This window comes from Ciconia boyciana, chromosome 7 (assembly GCF_034638445.1).
Source record: "Ciconia boyciana chromosome 7, ASM3463844v1, whole genome shotgun sequence".
Lineage (NCBI taxonomy): Eukaryota > Metazoa > Chordata > Aves > Ciconiiformes > Ciconiidae > Ciconia > Ciconia boyciana.
In genome coordinates this window covers 14287225-14303180 of record NC_132940.1, presented here as the reverse complement: position 1 = coordinate 14303180, position 15956 = coordinate 14287225, and the positions used below count along the sequence as shown (strand labels likewise).

The 15956-nt window shown below is 41.4% G+C and overlaps 1 protein-coding gene across 3 annotated transcripts in view; it reads right to left on the bottom strand.

Moving 5' to 3' along the window:
- Positions 1-15418, bottom strand: part of GIPC2 (GIPC PDZ domain containing family member 2) — a 34687-nt gene extending 19269 nt beyond the window's left edge. The window contains exon 1 of one of the 3 annotated variants that reach the window (XM_072868944.1): positions 9301-15418. Coding sequence is in view for 1 of the 3 variants with exons in the window: in XM_072868943.1 (XP_072725044.1) it covers positions 7422-7661 (240 nt within the window). In the remaining 2 variants the exon portion in view is untranslated. Of the gene's footprint in view, positions 1-7421; positions 7875-9300 lie in introns of those variants that run through there. The other 2 variants (XM_072868943.1, XM_072868945.1) reach the window with 2 other exon arrangements.
- Positions 15419-15956: the final 538 nt, after the last annotated feature.

The following is a 15956-nucleotide window of genomic DNA, read 5'->3' as shown; positions in this document are numbered from 1 at the left end:
TCTCTCCAACAAGCTTCCTGTCCTTCCTCCAGCATAAGTGGGGGTCATCTCTGTTGCAGCTTAGTAAAGCAAGACTTAAGAAAAAGGGCAAATTTTCTCTTCATAAATCACCCTGAGGGATTTCCCTTCAGCACTGGGTGTTAGGCACTCCTTTTTCTCCCCACACTTATACTAGTGGTTCTTTAACAGGGACGTTTATTGTCCTGGGCATAGGCAGGATGAGACTAACCTAGCTGTACTGCTCGGGGACGGAGACGATGCTTTTGCCCACCATGGTGTGGCATGGAGGTATTTGGCCAGTCCGGGCAGGCTTTGGGCTTTCTGCTCTTTGAGTACAGGCTGTACTGAATAGCCTAGCCAAAAAAGAAAACAACAAACCCAGTGTTCCTTCTCACAGCTAGAGTAACTGCACCTGCCCAACTCCTTTCCAAGCCGTAGCTGGAGAGGAGTTGAGGGCTAAGGGAGGACCCGCACAGCCTCCTCCTGGGCAGCACTGGAGAGCACAGGGCAGCAGCCAAAACAGAGAAACTCTGTGCTCCAAGAGAAACTTGGAGAATCCCTAAAACATACTTCACTGAGGCAAAGAGCACCCTAAAGACCATCTTTCACATGCAATGGAAGCAGGGGAAGAGGAGACTTGCTACCCCATTTGGTCCTCCAGCACAGGTGGCAAAGCCACAGCTGCAAACCATCAAAGGCTCTGCTGCCAGCAGGATGCACATGGCTCTGACACGACAAGAGATAAAAGTAGATACTCTTCTACCCCCTGCCTATATCTGCTGGACATTATGTTCCTTCAGAGCGCACCTTGGACCCCCTTGCAGCCACTGCCCACACCAGCTCCAAATTAGGAAATGGAAAAAGCAGTGCTAACACATGAAAAGTAGTACACAGTGAGAAGCCAGCCTAGCATTTGAGAAAAACAGGGGCAGGATGTCGCTCAGGGTCCTTCACTTTTGCAACCGCTCTGCTGGCAGCCCCTGGGGAGCAGTGGGCCAGCCCAGCTGCCCAAAACCCAGGCACAGACCTGTGCCCGTGGCCTGCCGAACCCCCCGGTGCTTCGCTGGAAATGCAGGGTCTCCTCCTGCCTTCCCAGCTTCCCTCACTGTGCTTGTAAAAGTTACAGGGTTTTCCACACCAGAACACTTCAAATGCCTTTTCTTTCCTTCTGGCATCACTGGATGACAGCAGAAAAATTGAAACGGAAGTCACCAACCTATTCAAATCTATTTCAGGTCAAATGAGGAGTGAATACTTTTCCTAATGTATTTCACAGAGAGCATTTCATGAAGCTTTCTAGAACTTGGATTCTATAACTATGGGGGTTTTGGTTTTAAAAACTGAAAGTTTAGTAGTGAGATGGCGTTTCTTGATGAGGGGGGTCTTGTTTAGTTGTTACTTAAAAAAAAATAAAATAAAAAACAAAACCAGCCCTACTTCAAAGGCTAATTGCTTATCTTATATAATCCATCAAACGTCCACTGCAATCTAACGCCTTACTCTAACAATGAGAGTCGTAACAGCACACCCTTAACAGACATTAGTTTTATTCTCTCAGGTAATGCGAAGTTTTTCAGTTAACCAATACTCAAGCAGTAACATCACCTAGAGAAATTCAGCTGGTTTTAAGTAGAAAATTAAATTTTATTTTCTAAACAATCATCTTCTCTAATCATCAGCATTTTTTTTAAACCAGGAGGATTCAATTCAAATAGACTACATAAGTTCACGTATACATTTTCAGCTCGCTCTCAGGCTACATGATAACTTGGCCAGTTTACAACTGCAACTCAGTTGTTGTTCTTACAATGAACAACAAGCACTGTGTCTTTACATTTTAGACATTAGCATCCTTCATCTGACCTTGTCAAACAGATAATCATCTAGTAACTACTGTCACACCTTTGAATAGATAAAATTGGCAACAGAGCAGAAATGTGATATTTAGAAACTCGATCCAGAGTTTCTCTTTTTAGACCTTCATCTGGATGGCATTCTTACTACAGCCTATAAGTCTGCAGAATTTTCTGTGAGTCAGTTCTGTGCTAACCACAAGGCTGAGAGAGCATCAGCCAGTCAAAAATAAAACTTATATCATTCTTTATCCTCTTTAGTGAACAACTGCTTTTTCTCAGAACAGATATATGCAAAGAGTAATGTACTAAAGATGTATCTGCCCAGGATAATATACAGTTACACCATCTATCAGTTACAGCACAGCTTTATTTGTACATGACTGAGACCTGTCAATTCAAAAATGACATTTTTTGTAGATTTTTATATAGGTTTAATATAGATACCTAATAACAGCTTGTATTACTTAAATAATTAAACAACAGCTACTATAGTACACCTTCCATCCACTCAAAGTTTGGTATATTTTTGATAGTAATTTCCTTACCCAGAAAAGAAGCAAGAAAAAAACCCGAATGTGCAATTTTCATTGTTAAGTCTTTTCTCTCTCTTTTTACCCTCAACCATCATATGCATTTGATCTTTAACTCAGCATACCAGTGCTGTGACATTTCACGTCAACTTTAGCAAGACATTATAAATCATAACTGTTACATCAGTCATGAAGTATCTAGGATACCTCCTTCACTGAGAGTTATCTTGTGTGGCACACAGAACAAGGAAATTCCATTCGGCTGGCAGGGACTGGGGGCTTATGCACAACCTTATAAAACAGATTTGTCAGATACGATTACTAACAGATTATTCCCTGCATCAGTGTTTTCAATAGGAAGAGACTACATTAGCCAATAAAAACAGGGTTACACTGTGAGTTATATAAAGAAACTATATTAGCTAAGAAAAAGAGGGTTACGCTATGTGTTATATAAAGTATATATGCAGTACCGTATTGCATATCCTATATATTAATTACATTCTCATCTTCCATATTAAGCCTACATCTTGAGGAGAACTCAAAAATAAGTTGACTGATAGATGACATACTCAGAAGCTATTAAAAGCGCTTTTAAAATCAGTAGATCTCAGCTAACTTTACAAAGGAGATCATAATCACTTGCTCTATTTAAGAGGTGGCAAAATGGGAATTCTACTTCTGAGCAAGATGTAACACCCACTGACATATTTCCCTATATACGTAGGCATCATTATATCAAGAAATCACCGACGCATTTTCTAGGTACCTTACTCACTTCATCCTCCCTGAGGAAAATGTGGGAGCCCTGACTAGCTGCAGCCACAGGAAGAGTAACCAAGTCCTCCAAGTTCTAGTGTGCTTTTGGTACTCTATCAGGTATGCAACTTTGCTTCCCCAAATACACTCAGAGTACTATAAAATAAGCATTCAGTGTTTTATTGTTCTTTTTTTAAACCCAGAGTGCACAAGAATTACAGCGTAAGTTCTTCCATACAGCTTAAAAGTATTTGAAAAACAGATGATTAACACAGCAAGCATCACACATAATGCAGGTGTGAAATTTAAGCACTGCTTAGGGGAACAGCAAGCAAACAATTGTTGCCATAGAGTTGGGAGGAGGCGCTTTGTAGGGAGTGTTAAGTTTGTTCATTTAAAGTCTTTAATCTGTAGGCAAGATTGTGAACAATTTGTTTCAACAGATAAGCATATACTCTAAAAGTTCGCCCAGTTTGGTGATGAGGATTTCACAAGCTGACCCTTTTCTCTAACCTCCTAAAATACACTTCAGATTTTTTCTTGTAGTAAGGTCATTTTTATTCAGAAACCTAAGTTTCCGCATAGTGGCTTATTTTTCAGTACTCTTTCATAAAAGTTTAAATCGAACAGGTTTAAATCAAACACTTCTATGAAAGTTTAATGAGGCACAGCCTCACAGTATACTTAACTGGTTAGCATAGGGAGGCAAGGCTCGTGGAACAACAGCCCAGACACAAGCTCAGCAGCTGAACTCTTGTTACTGGAGGAGACAGAAGGAGCTGCATTTTTGCCCTTGGTGGTACCGGGAAGCACCGGTATTCCCCTTACAAAGCAAAATTCCTTCCACCGTGAAAGAAACCCCAACCTCCACGGGCTCTTGACAGACACACCCGCTGAGCGTTCAGCTTACCTCACCAGCCTCACCATGCTTCGCCTTCCAAAGCAAACAAAATAATCAGAAGTGCAAATTATGAGTACACAAACCGAAAGTCCATATAGCTTCTGTGGTTTACCATTCCCTTCTCATCTGATCAGGAAATAGCCCTGCTACAGTTGGACTTTAATATCCACGTTCCCAGTGCCCAATTAGCTACTTTGAATACTTTAAAGCTCTACCATGTGCTCTCACAGGAGCACACCATCACCAAATGCTTTAACAGACCCACATTGTCCTTTGGTCAGGGCTCATTTATTTAGCATACAGGCTGCACTTAGCACTTTCACCCTTACAGGGAACATAACATTCCCTGACACATTTTCCGACTGTCACAGTGGAGTAGTAATCCTAAATGGCCAAGACCATACACAAATACTTTTTCCAGCTACTTTTCCTACTTCATCCTCCATAGAAAAAACAGGGGAGATACTTGTATTATTTATGCAAGTAGAAACATACACGTAACTGTGGATGGGTTGTGGTGTTAAGAATTGCATCTATATTTTTTTTTAGCTCTGTGCTTCCTTGTTGAAACCCTGTTGAAGAAATCAAGTTAAAAGTCAAGAACAACATGATCTAACTCAAACAGCATTCATATTAATGATACAGGCAATCCATCGCTAGAAGCCGTCTTCACTCCACCTCCCTGTGGAAAGAACATTCAGTTTGGACCAGGAAAAGAAGAAATGGTAGTCATGGTAAAAGTCAGAATGGTAGGCAGAAATGCAGGCTGAATGTCAGGTTCAAAAGGGATAACCGGGATATATATTCACCTAGGAAGATGGATGAAGAATAAAATACCTAGACAAGGAAAGATAAGTACAGGAAAAGCCTCAGAAAGCTGCTGTTACAGCTCACTCCTTCATAGATGCCTAGCAAACCTCACAGGAGTGAAGGAGTGTCCCCTTTGAAGTTATACCAGTCTTGTTCTGTCCCCATCCTACCCTACCCATGATCCAGGTCTGCACAGAATTTTTTGTCAGTGTCTGTCCAACAAATACTGTGTTTTATACAAGCTTCGCTCTGTCACTGTTGGCAGTCAATCACAGATCCTGGAAGGGATTCTCCAGCAGAAGTTAAACTCAGCTGGTCCTGCAAGATGTGATACAAAGAGGAAACGAGGTGCCGTAACCATGTGGAATCAAAAGGAGAAGTGACAGATCACAAGTATAGCTCATCCTGAACTGTACTAAAACACTTAAGCAGGAACTTATCCACGAATCCATACCCTTGCCCACAATGCAGTAAACTCACATATCATATGAAAAGTATTCCCTCCTGCAACAGTTAGCCAAATGTTCTCTACACTGAGCTCTTCCTCACCCCCCCCCCCCCCCATTTTCCACCTCAGTCACTATAGGGCAGAGATCTCTGTGATAGTACCTGTTTCCAAAGGCATTCAGGTATCACACTGCCCATAGGCTTCAGCGTAGCTAGGTCACAGAAACTTTCCTAGATAGATAACACCTACAAATGGCATTTGAGTACCTCAATGTCTTTCAGTTTGCTCAGGTGTAGCTTCTGGCATTATTCTTTACACCAGACTGTCTGTCCAAAAGCAGCTTTAATTAATAGATAATACCATTTAAAATATCAAGTCTTTCCTTACTTCCAGCAAGCTCAGCAGTTGCTAATAAGTTCACGTTTCATGGCACTCCTTGCTATTCGCTCATCTATCCTATTTTATCCTGTTTGTCCAAAATTTTGTTGCAAGACTCTCAGGTTCGTGTCCTTCACTCTGCTGTGCCACCTTTACACAAGGAGATATTTTTGCCTCCAGCAACAATTCTCCATCCGTTTTTACCAATAAACCACATTAAAAAACAAACAAGCAAACAAACAAAAAAACCCCACCCAAATAGGAATGGGACAGTAGAGAGAAAAAGAGAAAAGAAGAAAGAAACTTCTCTAGTTCAGCACAAGGCTGGCAATAGATGCCCATGAAACATGCGGTGCTTCCTCTAAAACCTTTGGGGGTGTCAGGTCATACATCTAGCAGGAGAAATAGGAGTGCACCATTCAAACAAAATTGAATTTCCTGGCAAACGCTGTTCTTTCTCAAGTCAGTAGAGCCAAAAGATCAGTAACGAAAGTTCAACAGTGACAGGAAGAAAACTAAAATAGAAGATAATCTGGCAATTATGAGAACTGGAGAGTAAAAGGTATAGCTGGAGATGGAACAGAACAAAAGGGGAACCGCAGCTCAGTATCGAAAGAAAACAGAGAAGCAGGAGGTCAGGAAGCAGCTGGGAAGGTCTGGGACATAGGTGCGTTGGCTGGCAACGGTACTGGTACTTCTTAATTACTTATTGCAACAGTGACTGGTTAAACTGTATTCACTGTTACTGCCACTTTTCTGTTAGAATTTACTGTTTGAAACTGCGAGGTCAGGCCACAGCAGACTCACAGAGCAAAGTCTGTAGCAGTAGTCTTTACGATTTTAAAAGAGCCAGCTACAAATACGAAAACAAGGAAGGCCGTACAGCCACATGCAGGCATCATGAAATGTTAGCACTTCGTTTCAATTTGCCACTCAGAGGTTAAGGTTCATAGAACTTCGTAGGAAGAACTTGATACGGCCACTACCTTTTAACTAAGAGAAAACAATGCATTTACAAACACAAATGAATCATTATCCAAACAAATGTTTCAAACTTGGCTCAGAAAAAAAGATCAAAAAGGCAGCAGAGTTTAAAAAAAAATCCTGTTACAGATTTAAATAGCCTCACTTAAACAGTGGGCCTTTTAAAAGTAATTACCTAGCAAAGCGGAAAACTTTCCAAGCATCACATTCAGTTGGAATTTGAAAACATAGTCAGATTTAAAGCATTTATACCCTCCATCGCCTTCATTCTGGGTATTTTCCCTCATGGATCCATTAATGGGTTTTTTTGGGTTTTTTTTGAAACTGGAACGAATCACCACAGACAATAATTCCTGCACTGAAAATAATTATTCCACTCAACTGTAATACAAATGGTTTGACCCAGCACTTAAGAGTTGTGTTAAACAGCAGGCTAGCAACAGGTTAACTAACACACTAGAGATATTTTGTTTAAAAGGATCATTGCTTTTCCGCGTAAAACTTAAATGCAGTTATGCTTATATCCTTTCCCGTACAATAATGCTCATTTAGAAATCGCAAAAGGAATTTTTTCCCCCCAAAAAAGGAAAATACCCACGTCCACAAAGATTTGCAAAAAAATGCCCGCCGGCAGTTACAGTACAGAACTGCCCCCAACTCCTTTTTGCGTCTTTCGGGCCCCTCTACGACCCGCAGAGCGCAGCGGCCCCGGCGCAGAGCCGCGCCCGGGCAACGCCCGGCTCGGCGGGCCCTACCTCGGCGGGGTCGATGCGGAAAGCTTCGGCGATCTTCGCGTAGAGCTCGCGGGCGCTGCCGAAGCCCTCCACGCGGCCCGTGGGGCTGCCGTGCGCCAGCTGCGTGTGGAACTGCAGCCGCGACGCGCTCGCTGCCGGCGCCGCCGCCGCCGCGGGGGCCGGCGCCGCCGCCTCGCTCTCTACCAGCTTGGAGGTCTCCTTGGACTTGTCCTTCTTCTTGCTCCTCAGCCCCAGCGGCATCTTCCGCGCCTGTAACGGGCTCCTGCCGCCGCCGGCTCCCCGCGCTGGACTCTGCCCCCGGCGCCGCCCCGGCCCCGCACGGCCATGCCGCCGCCAGGTGAGGCCCGGAGCCGCCGGCCGCCCCGCCCCGCCCCGCCCCGGGGCCGCTGAAAGCGGGCGGAAGGCGGCCGGCGCGGGAGCTGCCCGGCTGCGCCTCCTCCCCTGCCCGCTCTTTCCCCCGCTCCCCGGCAGTTCGGGAGGGTACCGGGGCTCTGCCCTGCCGCTGCCCCCGCCCTTCAGCCTCGGCCAGAGCGGGGTCGAGCACCCAGGACCCCCACAGGACCCCCACAGCTCCCCCCCCACCATAGAAGCCGCAACTGGCCCTGACTAAAGCAGGGGAACACGGACGTGGGACAGAAGCTATTCATATAAATAAATAATCCTTCCTGTCCCTGATACTGGTTAGGAAGGGTTTGAGGTTTTTTTTTTCCTAAACGGAAGCCAAGGGCACTTTGAACTAGACTGCACCAAGAATGCCGAGTTTGCCAGACTGGTATGGTCCATTTTCTGGCCAATGCAACGACGTCTCTTCCACTTTTGTCTAATTGTGTATTATATGAACTGTATGCTGTAAAGTGTATTTATATACTGTGAAACTCTTTCCCTCAATTGTACACAAATCCAGATCGTAAAAAGTTTACCAGCTTTCCACTCACCAGTCCACTGATTTCTACTAATAATTAAGTACTAAGTATCGATCAGAATAAGTTTATATCCGGGATATAAAAGCGAACATGAAGTATACAAAGACCTCGGCCAACTCTCGCTTATTTACCACAGTTGTACATAGTGTACCTATAAACCTCTAAGGATTAATAAAGCAGTAGCCATATTATAGTCAATCAGGAGCTAGCAGAAGGCCAGGACTTACGTAAAGTTGGTAAGGGGGATTCAGACCAGAATGCAGAATGTCTAATCAAAATTATTGTCCTTGGGAAGTGAAACACATCCTGGAGAAATATGTAAGCTAATTAAGATGTTTTGGGAACAATCTGAAGCTGCTAGCAGAAGTGTGATAAGAAGCACCCTCATGCAAACTGTCCTCATTATAATACTAAAAGTCACATCCCTTGAGCTGGAGACCCCGGCCCAAGTGGAGACCCCTCACCTTTGAGCATGCGTAGAATGTTAAAGTAATACTGTAGCTTTAAGAATAAGATGAGACAACGTAGACCAATAGAAAACTGCTTTATGTAATTACTTATGCATATGTATAACTAGACTGTATAAGTACCGTACCTGTATGAAGGAGGGGGTGCTAGCTTTGTGGAGCTACCACCTAGCACCCGGTCTCGTGCAAAACTTGAGGTAAACCGGTATCTCGGCTCTGTGTGCGTAGTGGGTGTTGTACACCGGGTAACGAACTCCGTTTGTGAGACAACAATATAAGCAAAGTTTAAGAGGCTTCCTATTAAACTGGGCAACAGCTTTGAAATACTGAGATTTAACATAAATATTTGAAAAGTGTATTTTCTAACATTTACTAGGTTTAAAATGTTTCCTTCTCCACCGTGGAATAAAGAAATGTATTCTGTAGAATGAGTTAGATGTTCACATGTTACAGAAGACATCTTCTGTGCTCCAATATAACTACACTCACCACAGTGGGACTGCTCCATTTTCACTGGTGTACTGAATCCACTCAAGATGTGAAGAGTGGAAATTTCATGAGGCAAGATCCAGCACTTCTAAAGGAATCTGCTATAAAGCTGCAGAGAGAAGCAGCATCACCTTACCACATCTTCTGACTCAGAATAAAAAAGACAAACCACTGGGGAGAAAAAAGAAAAGGATTCTGGCACATGGAAGTCAGACCAGGTAGGCCCAGAGAAGTGAATTATGAGGAGGCAGCCCAGAGTCAAAAGTTCCTACCATAGCTAATGAGAGAGTACCTAGAGTATCTCAGAAAATACATGCAACTTTTAAACTGCTCATGTTGTGGGGAAAAAAAAAGGTTTGAAGCCAGTTGGATTTCAGTCTTTCCAGACAGCATGTGGTAGATTTAACTGAATACTCAAAAATGCCTTTTCTCCAATTCTAATCGAAGACAATTGGATTCAAGATTGTTATTAATTTTCTAGTCATTTCCACCAATAAAAAAACCACCACAGAATAAACTTACCATCACACTTTAATAGTTGACTTTCTAGTCCAGTTTGAAACCGGAAAACTTAAACTGAAGATTTCTCTGAGCCTGGAAAACTGTGTGCACTTTTTCCCATTACTGGAATGCAATTCAGACAGCTTGTTGGCATCAACTGGATGAGATTGCAGTGAGATGAAACAAGACAGATTAAATAACAGTACCAAACTGTTCATATTCATTCTCAGATTTAGGGTTTTTTGCTGTTTTGCAATTTTAAATGGGCAATTTCTTTTAAAACATGCCTTCTTCCATTTACTAAAATGCGTTACAAAGGAATTGGTGACATTGACAAGTATTTATGTCTTGTCACTACCAATCTTGATCTCTACCAACTCATTCCTCATCTTCTGAAAAGATAATTGAATCAATGTTAAAAAACAGTAAATACTGTTTACAGTCATTATTGATGTTAACAATTTAGTTAATGTAAATGAAAACAGTCAAGTTTCCATATACTGACATACAGAGGTTGTGCAGATTTCTTTTATTTTAAAAACTCATGGACTTTGGCATAGCCCCAATTTAGGTAACTGTTGCAAAAGTTTCTTCAATTAAAGTGTTAATGCTTCTATGTTTCATATGGAGATGGATGGAAAAAGACAGCTCACGTTGTACAAGAACTGTGCTGGATCATACTTACAGCTTGGAGCAACAGCATCAGCTTTTAACTATGGAAAGAAACAATGATGAGACCAACAGAGCTGACCGAATAAACTGAAGATCACATCGTACTGTTTAATACAAACAGTATGGGCCGTGTATATGCTATCATTGTTTACATGATGTAACAGGTGAAATTAAACCTTTTTGTTGTCATTTAAATCACAGGAAGATAACATTGCACATATGCTAAATTATTCTCAAAAGCCAAACCTAGAACAGCATCTACATGAAATTGTCATAGCAGCCCCCAGCTTTGGCAAGAAACTGTGAAGAAACGTTCCACACTCAGTTTCACCTGTCCATTACTGCTACATGTACTTATTTTTTGCTAAGCTGCACATGCTATTTATTAATATTGCTCTGGTCATGGATTAGCAGTTTCGACCATTTAGATTTAACTAGCATAACAGTGTTGACTGAGTGATCTGTAGAGCTAGAAATGAGTCAGACTGCTGAGAACCTCAAAGAATAAAAGCCTATAATGGACACAAAACATTTTCTCCAACTACAACCAGTCCTGCACTCAGGCTTCCTTGAATGGGTACCCACTAGGGAAATATCTGCCAACATTAATTAACACACATCAAAACTAGGTCATGAATCCAAATAAGCCTCCAGCAATTCAGGATAGTTAGGATCCAAAAATTACTTAAATTTCACTTTTTGTGACATTGTTGGAGAGTTAACCATTTAAATAAAAATGTTAATAATACATTATTAGCCTTAGTTTTAGACGGAAAAATAAACCATGTACTATATCAGTATATAAAATTGTTTCACTACACATAAAATATTTATATCTACCTATCTGTGACTTAGGCAGTTCTTATCTGCAGCATATTGTATCTTTCTGGTCATCCATGTTCCAAATGAAGCAACTGCTTAGAAGAATTACTGGTATGACCAGAGAACAAAGAGATGCTTTTAAGATATTTCAGGACCTTATCTTGTTTAGTCTAATGAAAGTAAGACTGAGAAGAAACATACCTGGTGTTTGTAAGTATCTATGATAGCATTAAATTGATATAAACTATCTAAACAAAAGAATGTTGATAAAAATAAAACTGAGATTTCCTACTCATAAATAATGTTAAAAACTATTTTTTAATCCATCAGAGGATACTGCAAAAGGCCTTTCAATAAGATTGTACTTCCTCCTCTATTTTAAGACAGGAGGGGACCAAACTGCATTACCAAAACTTAATGATCTTCTGAGAGTTTGTCCATACTACATTAAATATTCATATTTTGGCTTTGAAACATGAAAAACATCAACTAGTAAAACCATTCTCTGAAAGTCCATGCAGCAGCAGTAAACCCACTTTGCACACCGACTTCAGTTTTGGAATTGTGACTTAATAAGGAGCAGAAGGGGATCCCAGGGATTTTTACCCTGCTTCCTATTACTTTTCAAATCAGTTTGTTGGCATATGAGGAAAATAAAAATACATGGTTTTCCTGGATTGCTCTCAGAAGTGGTTCTAGGTCCTTATTACACTTGGCCACAGCTTTTCTGGCAAGGACTGCTTCTCACTGAACCCAGTTTATCAACCTTTCTTTGGATATAAATACAAGCAGTTGAGACACTTTTTTGGAGCATGCCATAAAGTACTTATTCAGGGAAATGCTATATGGTATTTCAGGAGCTGGCTGGGTACGGATTTTGGCTTTTTAATTATGTAGGGCAGCAGGAGTATGAAGATAATTTGTCCTTGATAAAGCAATCAGGCGTGACTAACAAGATCGTTGTTTTATAGCTCCTCCCTTGGGTAACCCAGTAGTTCCAGGGGAACAAAACAAGCACAGAACAGTTATACCTTCTAGACCCAAGGGGAGCAACAGTAGACCTCTACTTTCACTCTTTAAATAATAGAACAATTAATTGGGAGAGCCTAAAGGAAACAAGTCATACCACCTAATAGTCCATTGCGGAGCAATTTGACAAATGAAGAGCTGAGATTCTGTACTTCATGAGCAGATTAGCTCTGACATTTGCACAGTTTACATGCCAAACAGTAAGCGAATATACGAATCCCCTGGTTCTACAGGATTTGTTCAGTAAGCGATATAGTAAGAACTATTAATGTCAGCTGCAATGGATGACTAGCATTTACTGACTGGAAAAGGAAAATTGTGCCTTAATGATACTTACAGTAGCATGTCCAGTCCCGTACTTTTTAGGTCTAGCATATGAATTCAAGTGCACAGAATTTCACCCTGAATCATAGCAAATTTCACTGGTGGGGTAAAACCTATTCTACCCCCAAAGTATGTTACCCATGAGTCAGACTAGCACATAAGATGCGCATGCTAGAAAGGGATGGAGTGCATTTATTTATTTTACTGACTTCATGAGCTGTCGGTTGTCTAGTCACCTCCAGACCTTCTTAGAAGCTTCATCAGCTATATAAATTAATAAAGGGGGCCAGGAGAACCTGTCAGCACGAGAGCTGCCATAATGTCGTGGTTTAGCCCCAGCCAGGAACTAAGCACCACGCAGCCGCTCGCTCACTCCCCCCCAGTGGGATGGGGAAGAGAATCAGAAGAGCAAAAGTAAGAAAATTCGAGGGTTGAGATAAAGACAGTTTAATAGGTAAAGCAAAAGCTGCGCACGCAAACAAAGCAAAGCAGGGAATGCATTCACTACTTCCCATGGGCAGGCAGGTGTTCAGCCATCTCCAGGAAAGCAGGGCTCCATCACGCGTAATGGTTACTTGGGAAGACAAACGCCATCACTGCAAATGTCCCCCCTTCCTTCTTCTTCCCCAGCATTATATACTGAGCATGACATCATATGGTATGGAATAGCCCTTTGGTCAGTTTGGATCAACTATCCTGGCTGTGTCCCCTCCCAGCTTCTTGTGCACCTGGCACAGCATGGGAAGCTGACAAGTCCTGGACTAGTGCAGCAACAACTAAAACATCTCTGTATTATCAACACTGTTTTCAGCACAAATCCAAAACATAGCCCCATACCAGCCCCTATAAAGAAAATTAACTCTATCTCAGCTGAAACCAGGACACATAACCACTACGACTTGGAGCTCTGTAAGTGGATCCCTATAGGACTGATACTGTTGAAGTCAGGGGAAGCGACCCTGGATCTGGCAGGGAGCGCTTTTCAAATGCAAGACTGACCAGATCTTCACAAACATACTTCTGTTCTTCTCCACGATCATCTGATTTGGTGTCTTTCCTTTCCATTATGAATTCCACTCTTTCTGCCATCTGATACTACAGATACCATTCAGTCACACACATCATGCTCTCAAACCCCTGTCTATGAAGTACTCGCTACTGGATAATCCTGTCAGCCAGACACACAGGTCGTCATCAAGTATGCAAGTGCCTAAAGCAGTGAAATAACAGTCTGTCACGACAGGATGAGAGATATTATGATTAACCAGCCTAGCACTTTTTAAAATCAGTCCGTTGTCCATGAACAGAGCAAAGCCGCTACAAAGGCTATGGACTTCACTCCTTTAGCTCAGTAGCATCCCAGATATATAGTTCCTAGAATCACATTTTAAGACTGCATCATCACATTAGTGAGACCAAGTCATTGGGGAGTGGCAAAAGCATCTTAAGGGCTTAAAGATTTGGGGGGTTTTCTAGGACTAAAATATTTTGAAAGACCTAAGGGTTATAGGCTAAGAATAAAAAAAAGATGTAAATATGTCAAGGATCATACAGCCTTAACTAAAGGCCAAGGAAAATAAGGTTTGGAAAACACAATCGTTTTCCTCTCTCGACAAGAACTAAACGCCAGCCAGCTGCACCCAGTACATCTCAAAAAAAAAAAAATTAACAAAAAGCATGACTCACTAATATGGGAAGTCCAGTTTATGCAAGCATAGGGCTAGTGGCACTTACCAAGAAGTAGAACTGATTCTTGGCCAAATACAACTCCCATTCCAGGCTGCTGATTTATTTTGGAACGGGCCCTCCAAAAAAAAAAAAAAAAAATCCACAACTAATAGCAGATTATCCAGTCAAGACAATGGTCTCCTCCAGTCTCTAAGCAAAACTATGCAAGGTTGAGAATTTCATAGCACACTGATACCTGTGCACAGCTCAACCAGGGTCTTTAAAACCAAGACAGCTATAGACCTTTTCTTCACTCATGCTTTGGCTCTTTAGCATTGAAGGTACAACCAGTCCAAGAGATTGATTCATTTACTGCACTATGCATCAATCTGATTGATGCCTCCTCCCTATGCTTGGATTTTTGAGAATCAGACATGGATACTGTTTTGAGCATTCACTAAAAATACTGGAACTATTACATCTGAGAATTAGAACACTGATAATCTCATTTGACTGATCATCATAATACATATTGCTCATCGTCAGGACTGTTTGAGAGGTTTGGACTGAAGGTCATAGTGAAAATAGGGGTGAATACTAGAAGAGGACATACAAACGAAGAGAAAGCTTCCACCCTATGAAAGGCAAATGGAAGCAAGTACACACAAAGTTAGAAGATGAAGGTGGTAAGAACAACATTGGAGACCCAACCCCAGTTAGACAGTCTGTTACTTCCATAACAAAGTAAACAGGTTGGGACTCAAAACCAACACAACACAACAACATCTGTTCAACACACCACAAATAGGCTTCAACAAGTTTTCAGCATAAGTAATACAAAAAAGGCTCAGTGGTAAAGTGGAATACTAATATCCTCATGCCATCAGAAAGCCTGCTCTGGAGCAATTACAGAGTACCACTGTGAAAAGGACAGAAAGGACAGAAAGGACAAACGGACAAAAGGCAGAAAGGACAAACGGTTGTAATGTACCTTGTCCTACTCTTCCAACAGCTTGAGGTTATCCTAAAGCTTGATGTTGGAGAGCTTAAAAAAGGTTCTTTAGAAGTAGAGGTTTTCACAGGCTTGTTGAATGAACTCCTCCAAAGTAACCAAATGACTTTTACTTTCTATGGCACCCAAGCAACCTTCAGGAGATTAAAATATCCTTCTCGTCCCAACTTCATGAATGTCCATTTTATTTCCATGTATTTCAGTAATTAGAGATATAGTAGGTGACTGAGTATTTGTCTCCTTCTCCCAAGTAACCTTTATTAAATAATCAAGTGGTTTTTAAAACATAGCTTTTAAGCATAATTTTTGATTAGAAAAATATTAATTTTTGTGAATCCTGGATTAGATAGATATTAATGCTCCCTCTCATATTTTGAAGTAATTCCACATGCTATTTTCGTAAACATATACTTTGCTACCTCTCCATAAGAAAAGAAATACAAGCATTTCATACCAGTCCTATAGTTCTGTATTTTGAGCATGAGAACAGTTGGAAAAGTTTAGTTTGCTATACATATATATATATATACCTCTAAATACACAAGATACTGCAATTCCTCAATTTAATGCTACTCCTCTTACCTGAAGATGGTTACAAAAAATAGTCCTAGCTGCTGTAAATTTTTTT